The sequence below is a fragment of the Lithobates pipiens genome, unplaced genomic scaffold (genome assembly GCF_037356315.1).
Source record: "Lithobates pipiens isolate NorthernLeopardFrog02 unplaced genomic scaffold, aLitPip1_a1.2 Scaffold_16, whole genome shotgun sequence".
Classification (NCBI taxonomy): domain Eukaryota; kingdom Metazoa; phylum Chordata; class Amphibia; order Anura; family Ranidae; genus Lithobates; species Lithobates pipiens.
In genome coordinates this window covers 571,638,830-571,655,598 of record NW_027507748.1, presented here as the reverse complement: position 1 = coordinate 571,655,598, position 16,769 = coordinate 571,638,830, and the positions used below count along the sequence as shown (strand labels likewise).

Below are 16,769 nucleotides of genomic sequence, written 5' to 3'. Positions count from 1 at the left end.
TTAGGTTCAATTACATTTTTTTTTTTAGTTTTATAACTGTTACATGATAAATTTACATATTTTATCCTCTCTGTAATTAATCTTTACATGTAAACATTTAATATATGACAAAGGATTCACAGAGGGCACAAGTAGTTATCATCTTTCAGCGAGATTATCATTGACATGGGTTGAACAAAAAAAGACCCAATTTCCTCATCCACACACTTGAATTGGATGGTGTATTCACCGCCGCTGAATGCTATTGTATTCTATGGCACAGCTCGTTTAGGAAAAACCCGACAGGCTGCTTGTATGGAAGTCGATTTGGTAGATCGACATCTGTACAGCTGGTCCCTGCTCAATTAGCCCGATTTGAACGATGTATGGCCGCCTTGAGGGTTGAGCCACTGCTTTGTGTCTGTAAATTTCACCTTTAGATGTTGAGCTTTGTAAACAATGTGTAGTTTTTTGTTTTCCCAGCGGAGGAGATTCAGAAGACCTAGTGAAATGTGAAAAGAAGCCTAAGGCTCGGTTCACACAGGGGGCGATGCGAGGCGACACGACTTGCCTCGCCGCAACCTGCCGCGAACTCAGCGGCGACTTGCAAATGACTTCTGTATAGAAGTCAATGCAAGTCGCCCCGAGGTCGCCCAAAAGTAGTACAGGAACCTTTTTTCTGAGTCGGAGCGACTCGAGTCGCTCCTCTTAGAACGGTTCCATTGTACAGAACGGGGGCGACTTGTCAGGTCGCGGCACGGCAAGTCGTGTCGCCTCGTGTCGCCCCCTGTGTGAACCGGCCCTAAAGCTCTTCCTGCTGAGTAGATGGAAGACTAATTGTATTATAAATATTTCCTATTTACCTGACAAAAAAAAATAAAAACAATTTTTTTCTTAGTGCTGACCATATTAATCTGACCATAATAGGAAATATGTACAAAACCACTATACGTTCCATTTAGTGCTTTTCTATTTCAGTCTCGGCCATGGTTTTAGCACATGAAACACTGGTCCCTGGATTGCGTTTGGCCTAGCTGTGGTTCAATCCCTTTGGTCACTGTGGTTGCAATACACATTTATGTTTACCATGCTTACTTTGCACAAAACGGATTTGCTACTTGTAGATGTATGATTTATGTACAAGTTACATAGCAGCAGTAATGTGAAAATGCAACACAACCTTGCTGGGAAAAAAAAATGCAATAACAGCCCAGTCACCAGTTTGCAAATGTTTTAATCATTTACATTTTTTCACAAAGCTACATGCACCAGAGGATTTGTACAAAGACTGTTTAAAATAGCTCCTCATTTATATTTGCACAGTGACAGCATGACAAAATAAGTACTCCAGGCATTAGAGAGAGCATTACTGATAGGATGATTTGTCCCAATCTCACTGTGCAAATATAATCGGAGCTATTTTAAACATTTTTGGACAAATCCCCTGGTGCAGGAAATTTTGGAAGAATTTGAATGCTGACCTTTTACATGCTGACAAGGCAGTAGCTGTTACACAGAAGAAATTATGGAGTGAGATGTATGATCAGTGGCAGCCCGTCCATAAGAGCACAAGGGTGCTGCCCCTCTAATCAATGTGCCGTCCTCTAATCTACATGAAAGGCACCGGACGCATGGATTTAAATGGGGGGGGGGGGGGGGTTGGTTTGAAGCGCATGATTAGAGTCTGAGGCTGTAATCTGCTTCAAAAAGGGGCGGCCTTAGGGGCGCAGAGCACTGTGACCTGATTGGCCGGGAGGTGACGCAGCCACCTGGATGGGGGTAAGTGGCGAGGGGGGCGGGGGGTTGGGTGAGAGTGGCGGGCTGGAGCGACTGGGGGTTTAGATGTCTCAGGTTTTTTTGCTGACAACTAACACCCCCCCCCCCCCCCCCGACCGATGGAGCACCAGTGGCCACTGTGTATGATTTGACATCTCTTGTGTCTTAAACCCAGATTTACATTGAATGCGACTTTGAAGTCGCACAACTTCATCTGAAATCGCTCAATTTTGGTAAGCGGTGGAGGGCCTCCTGTGGTTCTTTTTATGCCGTTTTTTATTGTACGGACATGCAATGATTCACTGTTTAAATTAGTTGTGAAGTATGCTGTGGGCCCATGACATAATTTAACTTGAGTTCAAAGAGGGAAGATCTGGTAAGCAGCATACTTCTGTGTTAAGTCTTATTGGTTGAGTCACCATCCAGCCGAACTCTGTAGGCCTGTCTAGAATCTCCAGTAGTAGATCAAAGCTGCCAAAATCGTGGTCGGTCAGTGAGTAATATTGTACTGTTTTTTTTTTTTCTTGGAAGAAAAATATAAAAGAATAAACAGCTTGTGCCTTGTTATTTAGACAGCCACTTGTGTCTGCTTCTATAGCAGTGACTCATGTTTGTGGGTCTTCCCACTCGTTGGAATTTGTGTAGCTCAGTCTGAAGTTCTGTGTTTTTATGACAACAGATTGCGCTCCTTTTGACATCACAAGGTGATATTTTTAATGTCTGATCAATTTTACATAGGTTTACCTTTCTATATTGCTTTTTAGAAGTCCAGTCTAAATGCTTTTTAAAGGAGAAGTAGGGCCATCAGCCACAGCTCAAGGAACCCCTAGCAACCTCTGGAGGAACCCTGGTTGAGAATGGCTGTACTAGGGTATCAAAAATTGAAATATGTTTCTCAGGTTAGCACCTGCTTCTCCAGTAATAATTGTAGTCAGTAAACTGTAATGTAACTCAATCATCTGAACTGTTGGGTATTAAGGAGTAATGCAGGAAATAGACCAATTGGCTGGTGTTATCATGAGCTCATCACAGCTCATTACCAGTACATACCAGTAAACACCTGCACATGATATACCTTGCACCTAAGATATTGCATCTTTAAGGCTCCATGCACACTGGAGCTCATAACCTGCAGTTTATTGGAGTTTAGGCGTTTTTTTTTTTTTTTTAAATCCCATAAACTCCACTCTGTTAGCCTATGTGTCCATCTACACATGGACGTTTTTTAGCTTTTTTTTTTTTTTTTTTTTTTTTTTATTTCAATGATTTTTATTGAGATTTTCACAAATACAAAAAGATAAGTTAAAGGGCCAGGGTAGCATAGCCTAATACATTCTAGAACATAAGGTAAAATACAATTGAGTAGTAACGTTGACATAGCATAGATCACATTTGGGCTTAAGTGTTAAATATTTTGTTGGCGATAGGCGAGGGGTGGAGGCGTCGACCCCACACCCAAACACTCCATCCAGGAGTTATGTTGTGGGATGGGAGGCGAAACCCCCCTTCCCCCGCTCAACACCAACCTACCCCTTCCTTCTTTTTCCCACTTCTTGCCCTACTTTAATTGATATGCTTTTTGTTAAAGATTTTCCATACATGGGTAACAATATTGTGCTGTATAGAAAAGGAGAAGAAGAGACAAATTACGTATCGAGCAAATTAGTGCACTGGAGCTGCTATGCAGCGCCTACTCATCAATGCCTCCCCTTAATGCGCTTCCCCCCCACCCTGCCCCCCCCAGGCCTCCCACCCACCCACCCCACCTCGAGCACGCAGCGCCGGCAACAACCGACTCAGTCGCAGCCAGATAACTATATCCGTATAAACAAGAGGGGGAAGAAAAAAGGAAATCTTTGAGAAAAGGAAGGGTGAAGGAAAGGAAAATCCTCTCCAAAGTCTACCCCTAAAAAAAAAAAAAAGGTACTACGTAAGGGGGGAGGGAGGAAACTCCTCCCTGCCGCCCACCCATCGGGTACTAGACCATTCATGTATTGACCTCACTCCAAAGGGAACCCCATATCACTCAGCCAAGGATACCATAATAACTCGAATTTTCTTAAATTGTTTAGCTTTATAAGCATTGCTCTCTCACACCATATTAAAGAGTTAATTGCATTAACCCATTGTCCAATATCCGGAGGATCCTTAGCTTGCCAATTAATTGCTATCAGTCGCCTAGCTTGATATAAGCACTTCAGGACGGATGGCTTAATTGGCGGAGGAATATTTACCCCTTCAAATATCCCCAGTAAACAGGCCCTGGCCTCGGGTTTCAGGGTGGTCTTGAAAGCTCTATTTATTTTAATGACTATTTCTAACCAATAGCTATACAGTTTTGGGCATTTCCATACCATGTGGAAGAGATCACCCGGTGCCCCACATCTAGGACATTCATCCCTAGATTTCCTACCCATTTTCCATAGCTTCTGGGGGGTGTAATATGCCCGGTATATAAGGAACAAATGGGACACTCGCTGAGATGGAGATATAGAGGCCAAGTGCCCCTGTTCAAGCGTTTTAGCCCATTGTTCCCGAGATATCGGGCCAACATCCCCCATCCAACCCTGCCTACTCTTGGCTGGGCCTTCACCTTTCAAGAAACAGCCTCTAAGCTTTGCATAGAGCCGCGAAATCTGGCCTTTTACATGCCTACGATCTATAAGGGCCTGGAGCTGGGGGATTTCAGTTCGCTCAATAGCGAGTGACCCGTATTGAGCTTGAATTGCATGTCTCAGCTGCAAATATTTGTAGAACGACCTATTAGGGACATTAAATTGCTGTCTGATAGTTTCGAAAGGTTTCATTACGTTCCCCTCGTAGAGGTGCACTATTCTATTAATCCCCTGACTATCCCATTCCGGAGCTTTATCTACCTTGTTTAATTCGGGGAGGTGGCGATTAGACCATAGAGGGGTGTAGGTAGTTATTCCCGCATATCCCAACTTTTGCTTTGCTTGCTGCCATACCTTCCTCATTAGAATATTAGTAGGGCATCTATAGAAAAAGGCGTTAGCCTCCAGGGCTTCGGGTACCAATTTATGAGGTGCTCCCAGCATCATCAACTTATGATTTATAAGCCCCCCCTCTTGGAGCCCTGCCCCTGCTAAGTGCTGAAGTTGGGCAGCCAGAAAGTATGCACCCAAGTGGGGTATGGCCAATCCCCCCTCCGCGACGGGGAGCTGCAGCGTATGCAACCCTATCCGAGCATGCCCCTTTTTCCAGATTAGTTCCCGAATAAGCGAATCCATGGTTTGGAACCATTTCTGGTTAATCCAAATTGGAGAGTTGTGTAAAATGTAAAGTATTTGGGGTTGCCAAAGCATTTTTACTAGGCTGCAGCGTCCCGCCACCGAGAGAGGGAGGCCGCACCATCTATTAAGTTTCGTCTTCATTTTCAACAGTAGTGGTGCCAAGTTCTCATTGGCATATTGACTTACGTCCCCCGATATCCAGATGCCCAGATACTTCAGCTTAGTCACCGTCTCCAGGCCTACTATCGTTGGGGGCACCCCCTGTTCCCCATACCTGAACAGTGGTAGGAGAGCTGATTTGCCCCAATTGATCTCTAAGCCCGATTGTTGACCAAACTCGTCCATCAGATGGATCACTCTATTCAGGGTAGAGTCCACAATAAAAAATAGGAGGTCGTCCGCGAATAAGGCAATTTTTTCCTCGTCGCTACCTCGCCGAAATCCCTGTATATCCGGGCAGGATCTTACCAGAGCCGCAAGGGGCTCCATGGCCAATACAAATAGGAGGGGGGACAACGGGCACCCCTGCCTTGTCCCTCTCTCCAATTGGAATGATTCAGAGACTTCAGTACCCATCTTAATTTTGGCCCTAGGTTTATTGTACATTAATTTTATCCACTGGATAAATAAGGGGCCGAATCCAAACCTCTCAAGGACCCTCCACAGATAGCCCCATTCCAAGCTATCAAAGGCCTTAGTAGCATCGAGTGCTAAAATAGCCCCCACCCCCTCATTATCTCTGGGTAGTTGGACATTAAGGAAGACTCTTCTAATATTAGTGCTGGTTGCCCTACCCGGGATAAAGCCCGACTGGTCTGGATGTATGAGTTTATGGATATATGTATTTAACCGGATTGCTAATGCTTTGGCTAGTATTTTAATATCCGAACATAGCAGGGATATCGGCCGGTATGATGGAACTTCCTGGCAGTCCTTGCCCTCCTTCAAGATTAAAATAATATTGGCCTCTCGCATCGAGGCGGGGAGTTCCCCCGTCTCCAATACGTGATTCAATGTCACGAGGAGTTCCGGTAGTAGGACATCCCCATATCGTTTGTAGATTTCTACTGGAAGGCCATCTGGCCCTGGAGATTTATCGTTGGGCATTGCGGCCACCGCGTTTTTTAATTCTTCCAGCGTAAGTGGTAATTCAAGGGATAGTTTATCATCCATTGATAAAGTTGGTATTGCTGTCCGAAGTAAAAAATCGGTAGCTGGATTACCTTGTCCCTGGATGATGGATTTATATAAATTTTTATAGTAATCATGAAGTACCCTCATAATCGCAGGGGGGCTGGAGACAAGATCGCCTGTAGGGGACTTAATTACCTGGGCTACTGTTGGCGCACCATTAGTTTGAACCAGGAGAGAGAGGGTTCTACCTATCCTCTCTCCTTCGCCAAAGTAATGCTGACGCTGAAATATCCGCCTATTCTCTGCTTTTTTTAAGAGAGCTATTTTATAGACCTGTTGACTGGCCAACCATTCCCGCTGGCTTACAGTCGATGGAGCTACTATGTATGCCTGTTCTGCCTGGGCGACCTTATTTCTCATTGCTAGGTCCTGTTCTCGAGCTTTCCTCTTAATAATTGCGACTTGTTGTATCAATGTGCCCCTAATATAGGCTTTTAGGGAGTCCCAGACTATACCCGGAGGGGCAGAGCCCCTATTTATTTGAAGAAATTCCCCTATCTTGTCCTGGGGGGGACTTGAGCCCCCCATTAATACCAGCCAACCCGGGTTTATCCTCCACTCTCTTGGACCTGGTCTAGCACCCAAAGACAGTATCATGGACAAGGGGGAGTGGTCTGAGACCCCCCTTGCTCCGTATTCTATCTCCTGAACCACCTCCGCAGCTACTTTATTACCCAGCACCATATCAATTCTTGATAGTGTGCAATAAGTACTGGAGAAGCAAGAATACTGTCTTACTTGAGGATGACGTGTACGCCATAGATCATTTAACCCTATTTCGGAGACGAAGCCCTGCAAGCGCCCTATTTTGGTCACCACTGGGGCAGGAAATCTATCCATATACGGATCCAACGTTTCGTTGAAATCGCCTACTACTATCCATGGGACATCTGGCTTATCTAAGCAGAACGCCGTCAGTTTGACCATTACCTCCAATTTAAAGGGAGGGGGTATATAAATATTGGCTAAGATGCATTGACGCCCGCACAGCAGGCCGTATAAAAAAACAAATCTTCCCTATTTGTCAATAGAGGACTCCTTGCACAGAAAATACGTGCCTCTTTTAACAAAAACACTCACCCCTCCAGAGTATGATGTATAGAAGGAATGGTAGTATGCCGAAAACCTCCGGTTCCTTAACAGTGGGGCTGTGCTAGGGGTTAGATGTGTCTCTTGAAGAAAGAGCAGGCCAGGACCCCCCCTTTCTGTTTCCAGCAAAACTGCTGCCCTCTTTTTTGGATCTCCCAACCCCCTCACATTCCATGATATGATGTGTACACTACCCATAGATGTTGCTACTATCCAAACCGGACGGGACAAGGGAGAGGGAGAGGAGGGGGCCCGCCCTCCCACGACGGGCCCACCGCCCCGCCCCCCCCGGTCCGGTTGTACCAGCTATACGCGCTCGAGATGCCCCCCTTAACCCTACTACCCACCCCTTCTCCCCCCCCTCTCGCCCCCCCAGCCCCCCCAGCCCAACTAAACATCCCCCCCACCCATCAGGGCATCCCCTGGGGGTCACTATTGTGGCCCGACTTTCCATGCTCACCGAAACCCTGGACACCCGTCCCCGCTCCCCCCTCTCGCCCAAATTGCCTGGGGACCCCTAGGCTCCCCAGATTGCCTCGCCTCAACCCCCCTCAGCCACTCCACCTCCAATGTAGCATAGGCCCGAGCTGGCCTAGAAGAGAAAAAGAAAAAAAAAAAAAAAAAAGAAGAAAGGGGGGATGGCGGAGAATGTTCAATACCAGCACCCCCAATACTTAACTATTAAACATTTCTAGTGATATTTATACTATATTATACCGTGCATACCAACTCCCTTTCTCACCCCTCTATAGAGTGACCTTATAGTAACATACCTCATACAACCATAATAAACCGTCCCCATTGCTACTAAATGGAGTTATTTCAAGTGCAAATATTATATAATATTGTACAGTGCTCTCCTGCTTCCCAGAGAAAAACAAAAAACAAAAACAAGCAATAGAAAAAAAAAAAAAAAAAAAAAAAAAAGGGGGGGTGTTCAATGACAACCCCTCCAAAACTTATGTGACATTTATAGTGATATTTGGATTATATTATACTATTTATACCAACATTTATACCAACGCCCTTGCTCACCCCACTTTACTAATAAGTGCTAAATGACATTATAATCGCGTGCCTCAAACTAAAACTAGCAACCATAATAAATATTCCACATCTCTACTCAATAGAATTGTTTCTCGTGCAGATATTATACCATGCTCACAAAACAAACGAAAAAAAAAAAAAAAATTAAATTATGTCGGGCGCAGGCCTCCTGTCCCTCGTCTCCTCCCCACCACCCCAAAAAGGGGGAGGAGGGGAAGAGAAGAAGGGCCCCCAGGGAGCCGGCCCTGTTAGCCAGTCCTAGTGAATACAAAATAGCTAGAAATCGCTTTTATGTTCCTCCAGCCACTTTTCCACTTCCCCTGGAGTGCCAAAAAAAAAAGTTGAGTCCAAAGCGGTTATTCGTAGCCGGGCAGGATACAACAGTGCATAGTTTAACTTATATTTGCGGAGGGTTCGCTTAATGGGGATAAACTCGGCTCTCTGTTTCTGTAGATCTGGTGAGAAGTCTGGGTAAAACGAAACCCTAGATCCTTTATAAAAGACATCATTCAGTTCCCTGGTCCTTCGTAACAAAATAATACGATCGTTATAATTCACAAGTCTCAATATCAGAGGCCTGGTACGGCCCTCTGGTGGATGCGGGCCTGCGGGAACTCTATGGGCCCTTTCAATAGCAAAGAGAGTGGAAAAAGGGGTATTGCCCAAAAGTTCCCTGAACCAGTTTTCCAGAAAGTTTATAGGGTTAAGCCCCTCGCTTCCCTCTGGGAGGCCAATCAGGCGGATGTTATTCCTACGGTTACTATTTTCCAACGCATCTAATTTTGCTGACTGTATGGCCATTTGTTTCTGTAGCACATTTATTTTTTGCTGTAATGGGGAAAGATCGTCCTCAATCGTGCTTAGTCTTCCTTCCAGGGCCGTGGTTCTTGCCATTGTGTTGCTCAGTAGTTGGCCCATGGAGTGCAGTTCGGTTTTAATACTGCCTAATTGATTATCGAGGCCACCTATAGACACCTTGCATTCATTGACTGCCTGCAATATATCGCGCAATGTGGGTTCCTCATCTTCTAACGGAGGGGATTCCACCGGGACTATTGTATTGTGCGCTATCTTGCTTACTACTGCAGCTGGGTCATGCATCTTGCTTCCACTAGGTGATCGACCTGGATTAGATGCTACTTGAGTGATGCTTCTCCTTTCCGTAGTACCCCCCTGTACCTTTGTTTGCCCTGCTGGCTGATGGGACCCTTTTCTAGTAGGGGAAATTGCATGAGCAAAGCGTTCCAATTTTGCTGCCGCAGTAGCGGATGCCTGGTTTGCCTTCTCTTTGGCTGCCCGGGTTTTTTGGTTCCCCTCACCAATCAGCCCGTCCTCATTGGCCCGCTTGCTAAGCATGGTAAAAAAGTGGCTAGGAGTAGTGATGTTGGGGAATTGCGATAAGATCGCTCCACGGAAAAAAAAGGGGAGAGGGGAAGGAAGGGTGCAACCAGAGAAGGGGGGAAAGGAGGCCAGCTGACTACCAAAGGAAAGGGCAGAGAACCAGTAAAGGCGCAATTTCCAAACAGTCAGTTTTTTTTTCCTCCCCTTCTCTTTCCTCCCTTCTCTCCTACTTACTTCTCCCTACCTTCCCTCACTTTCCCCTCCTCCCCCCCCTCCCCTAATCCGTCAATATGGTAAAAGTCCGTATGGTGAAGCAAAACACAGTGCAGTGGCCCCAAAGCAAGGAGACAATAAGCTAACCATAAAGCATAAGAACAGGAGATTATTCCACCGACAGATTGTCTGCTTCTCAGCGCTATATTGAATTTGCGTAGTTGGTTAGCACAGTTCGTCACGCTGTAGCCACAGCAATGCAGTCAAAAGAGAGGGGGGGGGGGGGAGCCGTTTCAATAAACCCCGGAAGCACCGAGAGCTTGGCAGCCTCTATCTCCCAGCAAGCAGGCTTGGTGGGTCAATAACACTGGAACAGTAAATTCAAACGTTCATATGCCCATTTCCCGGGTACTGCACCCTCCTCCTTGTTTGCCTCTCACCCCACGGCTCACTCCCGCTTTACCGTTAGCCTAGGTAGATACCATAGGCTTCTTCTTCGTGAATTACCGCGGGCCGCCGTCTGGGTCTTCTTGATTCAAACTGCTGTATCCGTACTCATAGCGTCTGCTGGAGGGGTTCCTTCGGGCTCCCGTGGGATCCTTCGGCTCGATTCGCTCCTAGTGACGCGTCACTGATGGCACTGGGCTCACGCTGGTGCGAACTCCCGCGAGAACTAACGCCGAGTTCCGCTTGATGATTTTCGACGTGCTCCAGAGTAAGGAAGCTGGGGCCGCTGTATTGAGCTCGGAGCCCGGCTGGGAACCCAGGCTAGGCGCCGCTACTATTAAAGGGGAAATTTCTTTGCATAGAGGGAGAGTGAGGGGAGGCTAAGAGCGGGCGTCCAGCATTCGCACTCTCTCACTCCCGCATCCGGCCACGCCCCCCCGTCCTCACGCTGACGTTTTTTAGCTTTAATCAGCAGTGGAGTTTATGGGCTTTTTTCTAAACGCCAGAAATTTGCGTTCAAAGTGCCGTTTTTCACTGCCAAAAAACAAAAACCGCAGATAAACGCTCATAAACACGTGTTAATTAGTGTTCGGCGTTCTATTTTTTCAATTCATTGTGGGAGTTTGGAATGCACTGTGGGATTTTTGGAGTGTCCTCTGTGTATTTTTATTAAAAACGCTCATAAACGCTAGTACAAAACGCTGTTAAAAGCAGGTTTTTCAACCAGCGTTTTCTGCCAGCAATCTGGCGTCCAGAAAAAAGCTTTTTTGAGCTTCAGTGTGCATGGAGCCTAAATAAATCCTATTTACTGGCAGTCTTTTTTACAGGCATTTCTAGCATCAACACAGGGTAGTTGACTCCCAGTACTGCACATGTTGCTGATTTGTAGCATTGCCCAAGAATTCGCCCCATCCACTGCAATGTGCCTGCAGAATAAACACATTGCTCATCCCTGCATGCAGGAGAGGAGTGCCACCATTCTAATGTAGAGGAAGTGAAAGTTGAGATGGCTATGCACTGCACAGTTAAAATGTTATCATGGTTCTCCATTATCTCTGTTTTTTGATATGATAAAATGTTCAGGAAAGGAGGAAATACTGTAAGCCACAGTTACTAATAGCTTATTTAATGTAGAGCATTATTTAAAGGGCTAAACCAATTCCCTTTTATGATAGGTAGATGTAATTATATCTAATAAAAAGCAGTATATATTTGATCCTGTCAGTTTACTGTGAAATCCCTGCTGTCATTATTGCTGCTTTTATATCTTTTTTTTTTTTTTTTTTATTATCATTATTCTTAATTGAAAGAAGGCATGTTGGTACAGCAGTTTACATATTTCATTTTCCATACATACATTTGACAGAATAACGTTTTTTTTTTTTTTATAAATGGCAAAGCAGGGTACATATACGGACAATAGTCAAGCCTAAATATACATCTGGATGAGGTTGGCTGCCTCTCATAAGGGGAAGCAGGTTCTTGGTAACACTTCCCTCTATACCAGGGCTCTCAAACTGGTGGCCCTCCAGCTGTTGCAAAACTATAAGTCCCATGAGGCATTGCACGGCTCACAGTTACAAGCATGACTCGCAGAGGCATGATGGGACTTGGAGTTCTGCAACAGCTGGAGGGCCATCAGTTTGAGACCCCTGCTCTATACAGACTGTTTAGGATCTACATTGGCCCTACAGGCCTTACATCCTCTATAGTAAGGCCAGGACAGGGGGTCGGGTGGGAGTGGGTGGAGGATGGACAAGGAGGAAGAGGGTACTAATAAAAGTGGAGGTGAGCACCTTGTACCATAGGAGATACTCCTTGACAATAAATACGCCTATACATTTTATTGCCTGTAATATGCTTCATAAAGTTCCAAACTTTTCATCTGTAACCAATATAGGGATGGAGATACGTCCTTTGTACCCATTTTTTCTTTTGTACATATATATTTGGGATCGAGGCATATGACATACAGATGTCATGACCCTCATGCATCTGACACCCACGGGTACCGTATGGCTTTCTTATTAACTCCATGTAAGTTTTGTAGGATTAGATACTTCCTTTCCTTGTTATTATACATATTTACATTATCTCTGAGGTTTATTAGATTTAATGGTCGTTTTTAGACATGCTGACGCATTCGCCCCTGAAGAGTGGTTTATACCATGAAACACGTCCGGCCTATTTAGGATGTAGTCATGACTTCAATCCACCATGTTCCTTTTATATTCCTACAGTTTTAATTATTATTGTTCCTTACTCATCATATGTAGCCCTGTATACCGCCCATTGGCATGTACTTTAACACCAACACATTATGTGTGTGTATGTATATATAATTGAATGTGTTTGTGTTTTGTACATATATGAATTCTGCATGTATATATTATGTGCTAGATTTACTCCTTGACAATAAATACGCCTGTACATTTCATGGTCTGTCATATGCTCCATCTAAAGTCCCAAACGTTTCCTCCTTGTAACCAATATAGGGATGGAGACGCATCTTTTGTGCCTCATTTAAAGTCTCGCCCATTTTTTTCTTTCTATCCAGTAGTCTCTTAATATAAATAAAGTCAGTGTCACACTCAGAATCAATGCTTGCAATAAAGGAAATATACAATTCTCACAGTAACTAAAATAAAAAAAGTGCATTTTTTTTTTAGTTATCCAGTAGTATCACATTTTTCCAAATTTTGTGCCAAGCTTGTGATTTTGGGGGGGGGGGGGGGGGGATGTAAACTCTATCCACACTGATCAAGTGTGTTAAGAAGACAGTGTTTGTATTTGCATTTGATTAGAGGGTTCAGATGTAGTAAGTAGGCTGCAGGGTCCCGACCCAGATCAATATCTGTAAGTTCCCTTATTGATTAGACCCCCCATCTCAGGAGAGTCTGAGCACAGGCCATCCTAAAAAAAAATATATAAAGTAAAGTATCGCCTGCTGACATTACCTGCACAAGCGGTGGGAGGTTATGGAAAGTCCTTATGTAAAGTCAAGGGAACTCTGCACCACCTGAGATAAACCCAATTTCTGTGTTTTGTTTCTTATGAAAGATTTGTGGGCAAAGTGGAACATATACTCTCGTTGGCCTTCATAAGTATAAGTCATGCTGTCCGGTCTCCTCCCTTCTCCCTCTTACATATGGACATCATTTTTTTTTTTTCAACTGCTGATATTTATTTGAAAAGCATCACTGTCTCATTTCTCATCTCCTAGAATTACCCCCCCCCAACCATGTGTGCTTTTAGGCTGGGTTCACACTGGAGCGATGTGGGAACGCCGCATCGCATGCTTCCCGCCGGCAGTTCACACTGCCCTATGCGGACTGCTGGGAGTGTCAGTGAAACCTTAATGACACCCCCAGATCAGTTCGCATATCGCAGTGCGATCTGCAAACTCGGACAGGAATCGGATCGCATGATGTGAACACCCATGCGATCCGATTCTGCTGTGGACCAAAAAAAAGGGTCCTGTGCGAGTTTGCGGCGGGTGCGATGCGAATTCAGCCATACTATCTGTATGGCTGAACTCGCATCGCACAGAGATCGGATGTGATTTGCACTGCAGTGCGGTGCGAATCACATCCGGGTCTCCCAGCCGCAGCGATGTGTTTTCAATGTGTTCCAATTCGTTTTTTTCTCTAGTTTTTTTTTTTTTTTGCTGTAATGCACTCTGGTGTGTTTTTGATGTGTTTTGCTGTGTTCCAATGCAGTTACTTGCAGAAAAGTTGCTGCATGTTCTACTTTTGTTAGCTGTACTGGAACACACTGCAATGGTGCAAACCTTGCCATTGAAATCCTTGTACCCTACTGTCCATTTGTTTTTAATGAAGAGAAAAGACACACCAGACTGCATGTGGTGCCCTAATGGCAGAGCTGGGTGGGGGGGGGTGTAGAGAGGGACACTTAAGTGCTGCTTAAGACGACCCACCCATTTCTACACATATGGTGGGGAGAAATAAGGCTGCTAGTTGATTCAGTATGTGATGTGAGTAATTGGACTTGGGGGGGTAGGATCCAAACCTAAATATTTGAAAGATGTGACATTGCTTGCTATCTGCTGTGGTTTTGGTAAGAAGAGTAGAAAGTGATGTATTTGGGTTGCTCTTCATAGTGAGATTGGGCTTTGTCAAGGATTGCATCTCAGAGATTGTCTTCCAACTATCAGGCAACAAAGTGCTTCATTCTGAATTTGTTAATATCAAGAGGTTTAAACTTTAAGTCAAATTGACCAGGGTCTACTTTCATTGATTTTGGGTTTGTCATGGGGTATATGGGGTGGAATGGATGTATATTACCCCCTTCAGTCCTGAATGCCCGGATTGTATAATTTTGGCTTTTTTCTTTAAAAGATTGAACTCTAGCCAACAAATTGGTCAGTCAACCTTTACATAGGAATTATTAAATATTTGTTAAATTTTAGTTTGCGGGTCCTCTCTTAATACACATGAGCTTGATGTGTGTGCATTACTAGTCATTCGGCGCCTAATCTTTTATTTTAATAGTGATACAGGACACTGGAGTTTTTTGGCATTAGGCTTCATTCTTACTGTACCATTACAATGCAAGTGCTGCAGTGCACGACAAATACGTGTGCACATAGTCCTATTGTTAAAGAAAAAAAAATGTGGTGTTCACATCTCTGCGATTTAGAAAATATGACCTGTTCAGCTTTCTTTCCATTCTACAGCATTGTGTGGTGTGTGGAATAGTATGATAGTGCGTCAAAACACGTTACAATACACATTGAAAATATCAATAAAACATGCAGCTGAATCGCTGGCGTGTAGGTGTGACTGGCGTGTAGGTGTGACTGGGCCCTTCGTTATTGATGGAGTCCAGGTTCTTTTATTATTTCTGGAAAAGAAAAGGGAACTTGCATTACAGTGCAGGTCGTGTTATATGTATTACGTAGTAGTGCAGTTTTTATCCTACTGGGGTTCCAATAGCTCACATTTATAGTCCGCACAATGCAGATAAAAAAGTATGTATTATACAATTGTTCTGGTTGTAATCTATTTTTATCTGCTTTTTTTCTATAGCATTGTTCAATGACCCAGTAAAAAAAAAAAAAAAAAAGATTGAGAGTAAAAGATGGAATGAGCTTATATTTTTTTTTTCATCATTATTGCTGCATTTTTTGTTGGAATGAAAACATCTGTCTGCCCATGGCAATTGGTAAAGCAGAATTGTAAAAGTGACAAGAAAAAGATAGTGGTTAGGAATCCCGTAGATTTGTGTATCTGAAAAGACAGATCTTATATGGCCAGATTGTGTCAAATGTGAGAGAATCGGCAGGAATATTTCATAATCTTTCTTCCTAGTGGCGGTACAAGACAAGTGCATACCCAACACTGAATTAAGAGTTTAAGTCTATTATAGCAATTACATACACAATTGTTACCGCCTTTAATACTACAGACCGATTTGTTCAAGTGTGCACAATTGTAGATATTGATTTGAGGTTATACTGTAAATTCATTTATGGTTCTTTGTTGTAATTCACAGGAGACATTACGCAAAAGGGCTATGAAAAGAAAAGGGCAAAGCTTCTGGCTCCATATATCCCACAGACTCAAGGTAAGATGCTTCTTGCATGGAAGCCATTTTTTGTGTAAATAGCAATGCAGTTTTTTGAAGCTGTACTGCAAAAATTTGACCTTTAAAAAAAAAAAAAAAAAAAAAAATAGATGTTCACGGTTATAAAATGGATTTGGAAAAAAAAAAATTTTTTTTAGCTGCAGCCCAAAAGTGGAGTCTTCAATGTTTTGTATGTTGTTAGACCCATTACCCCCCATGTAATGGAAATGAACAGACAAACATGTTTGCAGACCAGCAAGTGGCAAGCATGGCTCTCTATAGATACAGTGAAGGAGTATGCGTATGACAGGAGGTGCGTTATTCCCAGGATTACCAAGTCAAAATAAAGGAAAAAAGCACGAATAAAAGAAAATGAATGCAAGCACCTCATTTAGGTTTAGTTAAACTGTAAGAATAAAAAAAAAAAAAAAAAAAAAAAAAAATATATATATATATGAACTATATTTGCCTGTCTGGTCACAGGCTTACTTTGAGCCAGAAGTTAAATAGCCTTCATAAGGCATTAGAGCTGCACGATTAATTGTTAAGAATAGAAATTGCGATCTTTTTCCCTTCCCGACCTTCAAAAGAGCATGTCACAATTCTTTCTAACAAGTGCGGAGTTCTCACAGCTGGAAAAAAATTAATAATCCAGGCAGCCTGCCAAGTTTAATCACAACAGGAGAATAAGTAGAAACAAAGTATCTTGTCGTTCTTTCATCAAAGGAAAGAACTCCGGAGTTTAAATGAAGGAAGTTTTACCATTTAGGGTCCTTTCACATGGGGCGCATCAGTGCTGATCCGCCCCGTGGATATCCGCTTGCTCAGCGGGGGTCACCAGAG

The 16,769-nt window shown here is 43.8% G+C and overlaps 1 protein-coding gene across 2 annotated transcripts in view; it reads left to right on the top strand.

Moving 5' to 3' along the window:
* Window positions 1–16,769, top strand: part of DIP2B (disco interacting protein 2 homolog B) — a 318,739-nt gene that overhangs the window by 124,364 nt on the left and 177,606 nt on the right. For both annotated transcript variants that reach the window (XM_077483722.1, XM_077483721.1), the window contains exon 2: window positions 15,855–15,926. In XM_077483722.1, coding sequence (XP_077339848.1) covers window positions 15,855–15,926 — 72 coding nt within the window. The remainder of the gene's footprint in view (window positions 1–15,854; window positions 15,927–16,769) is intronic.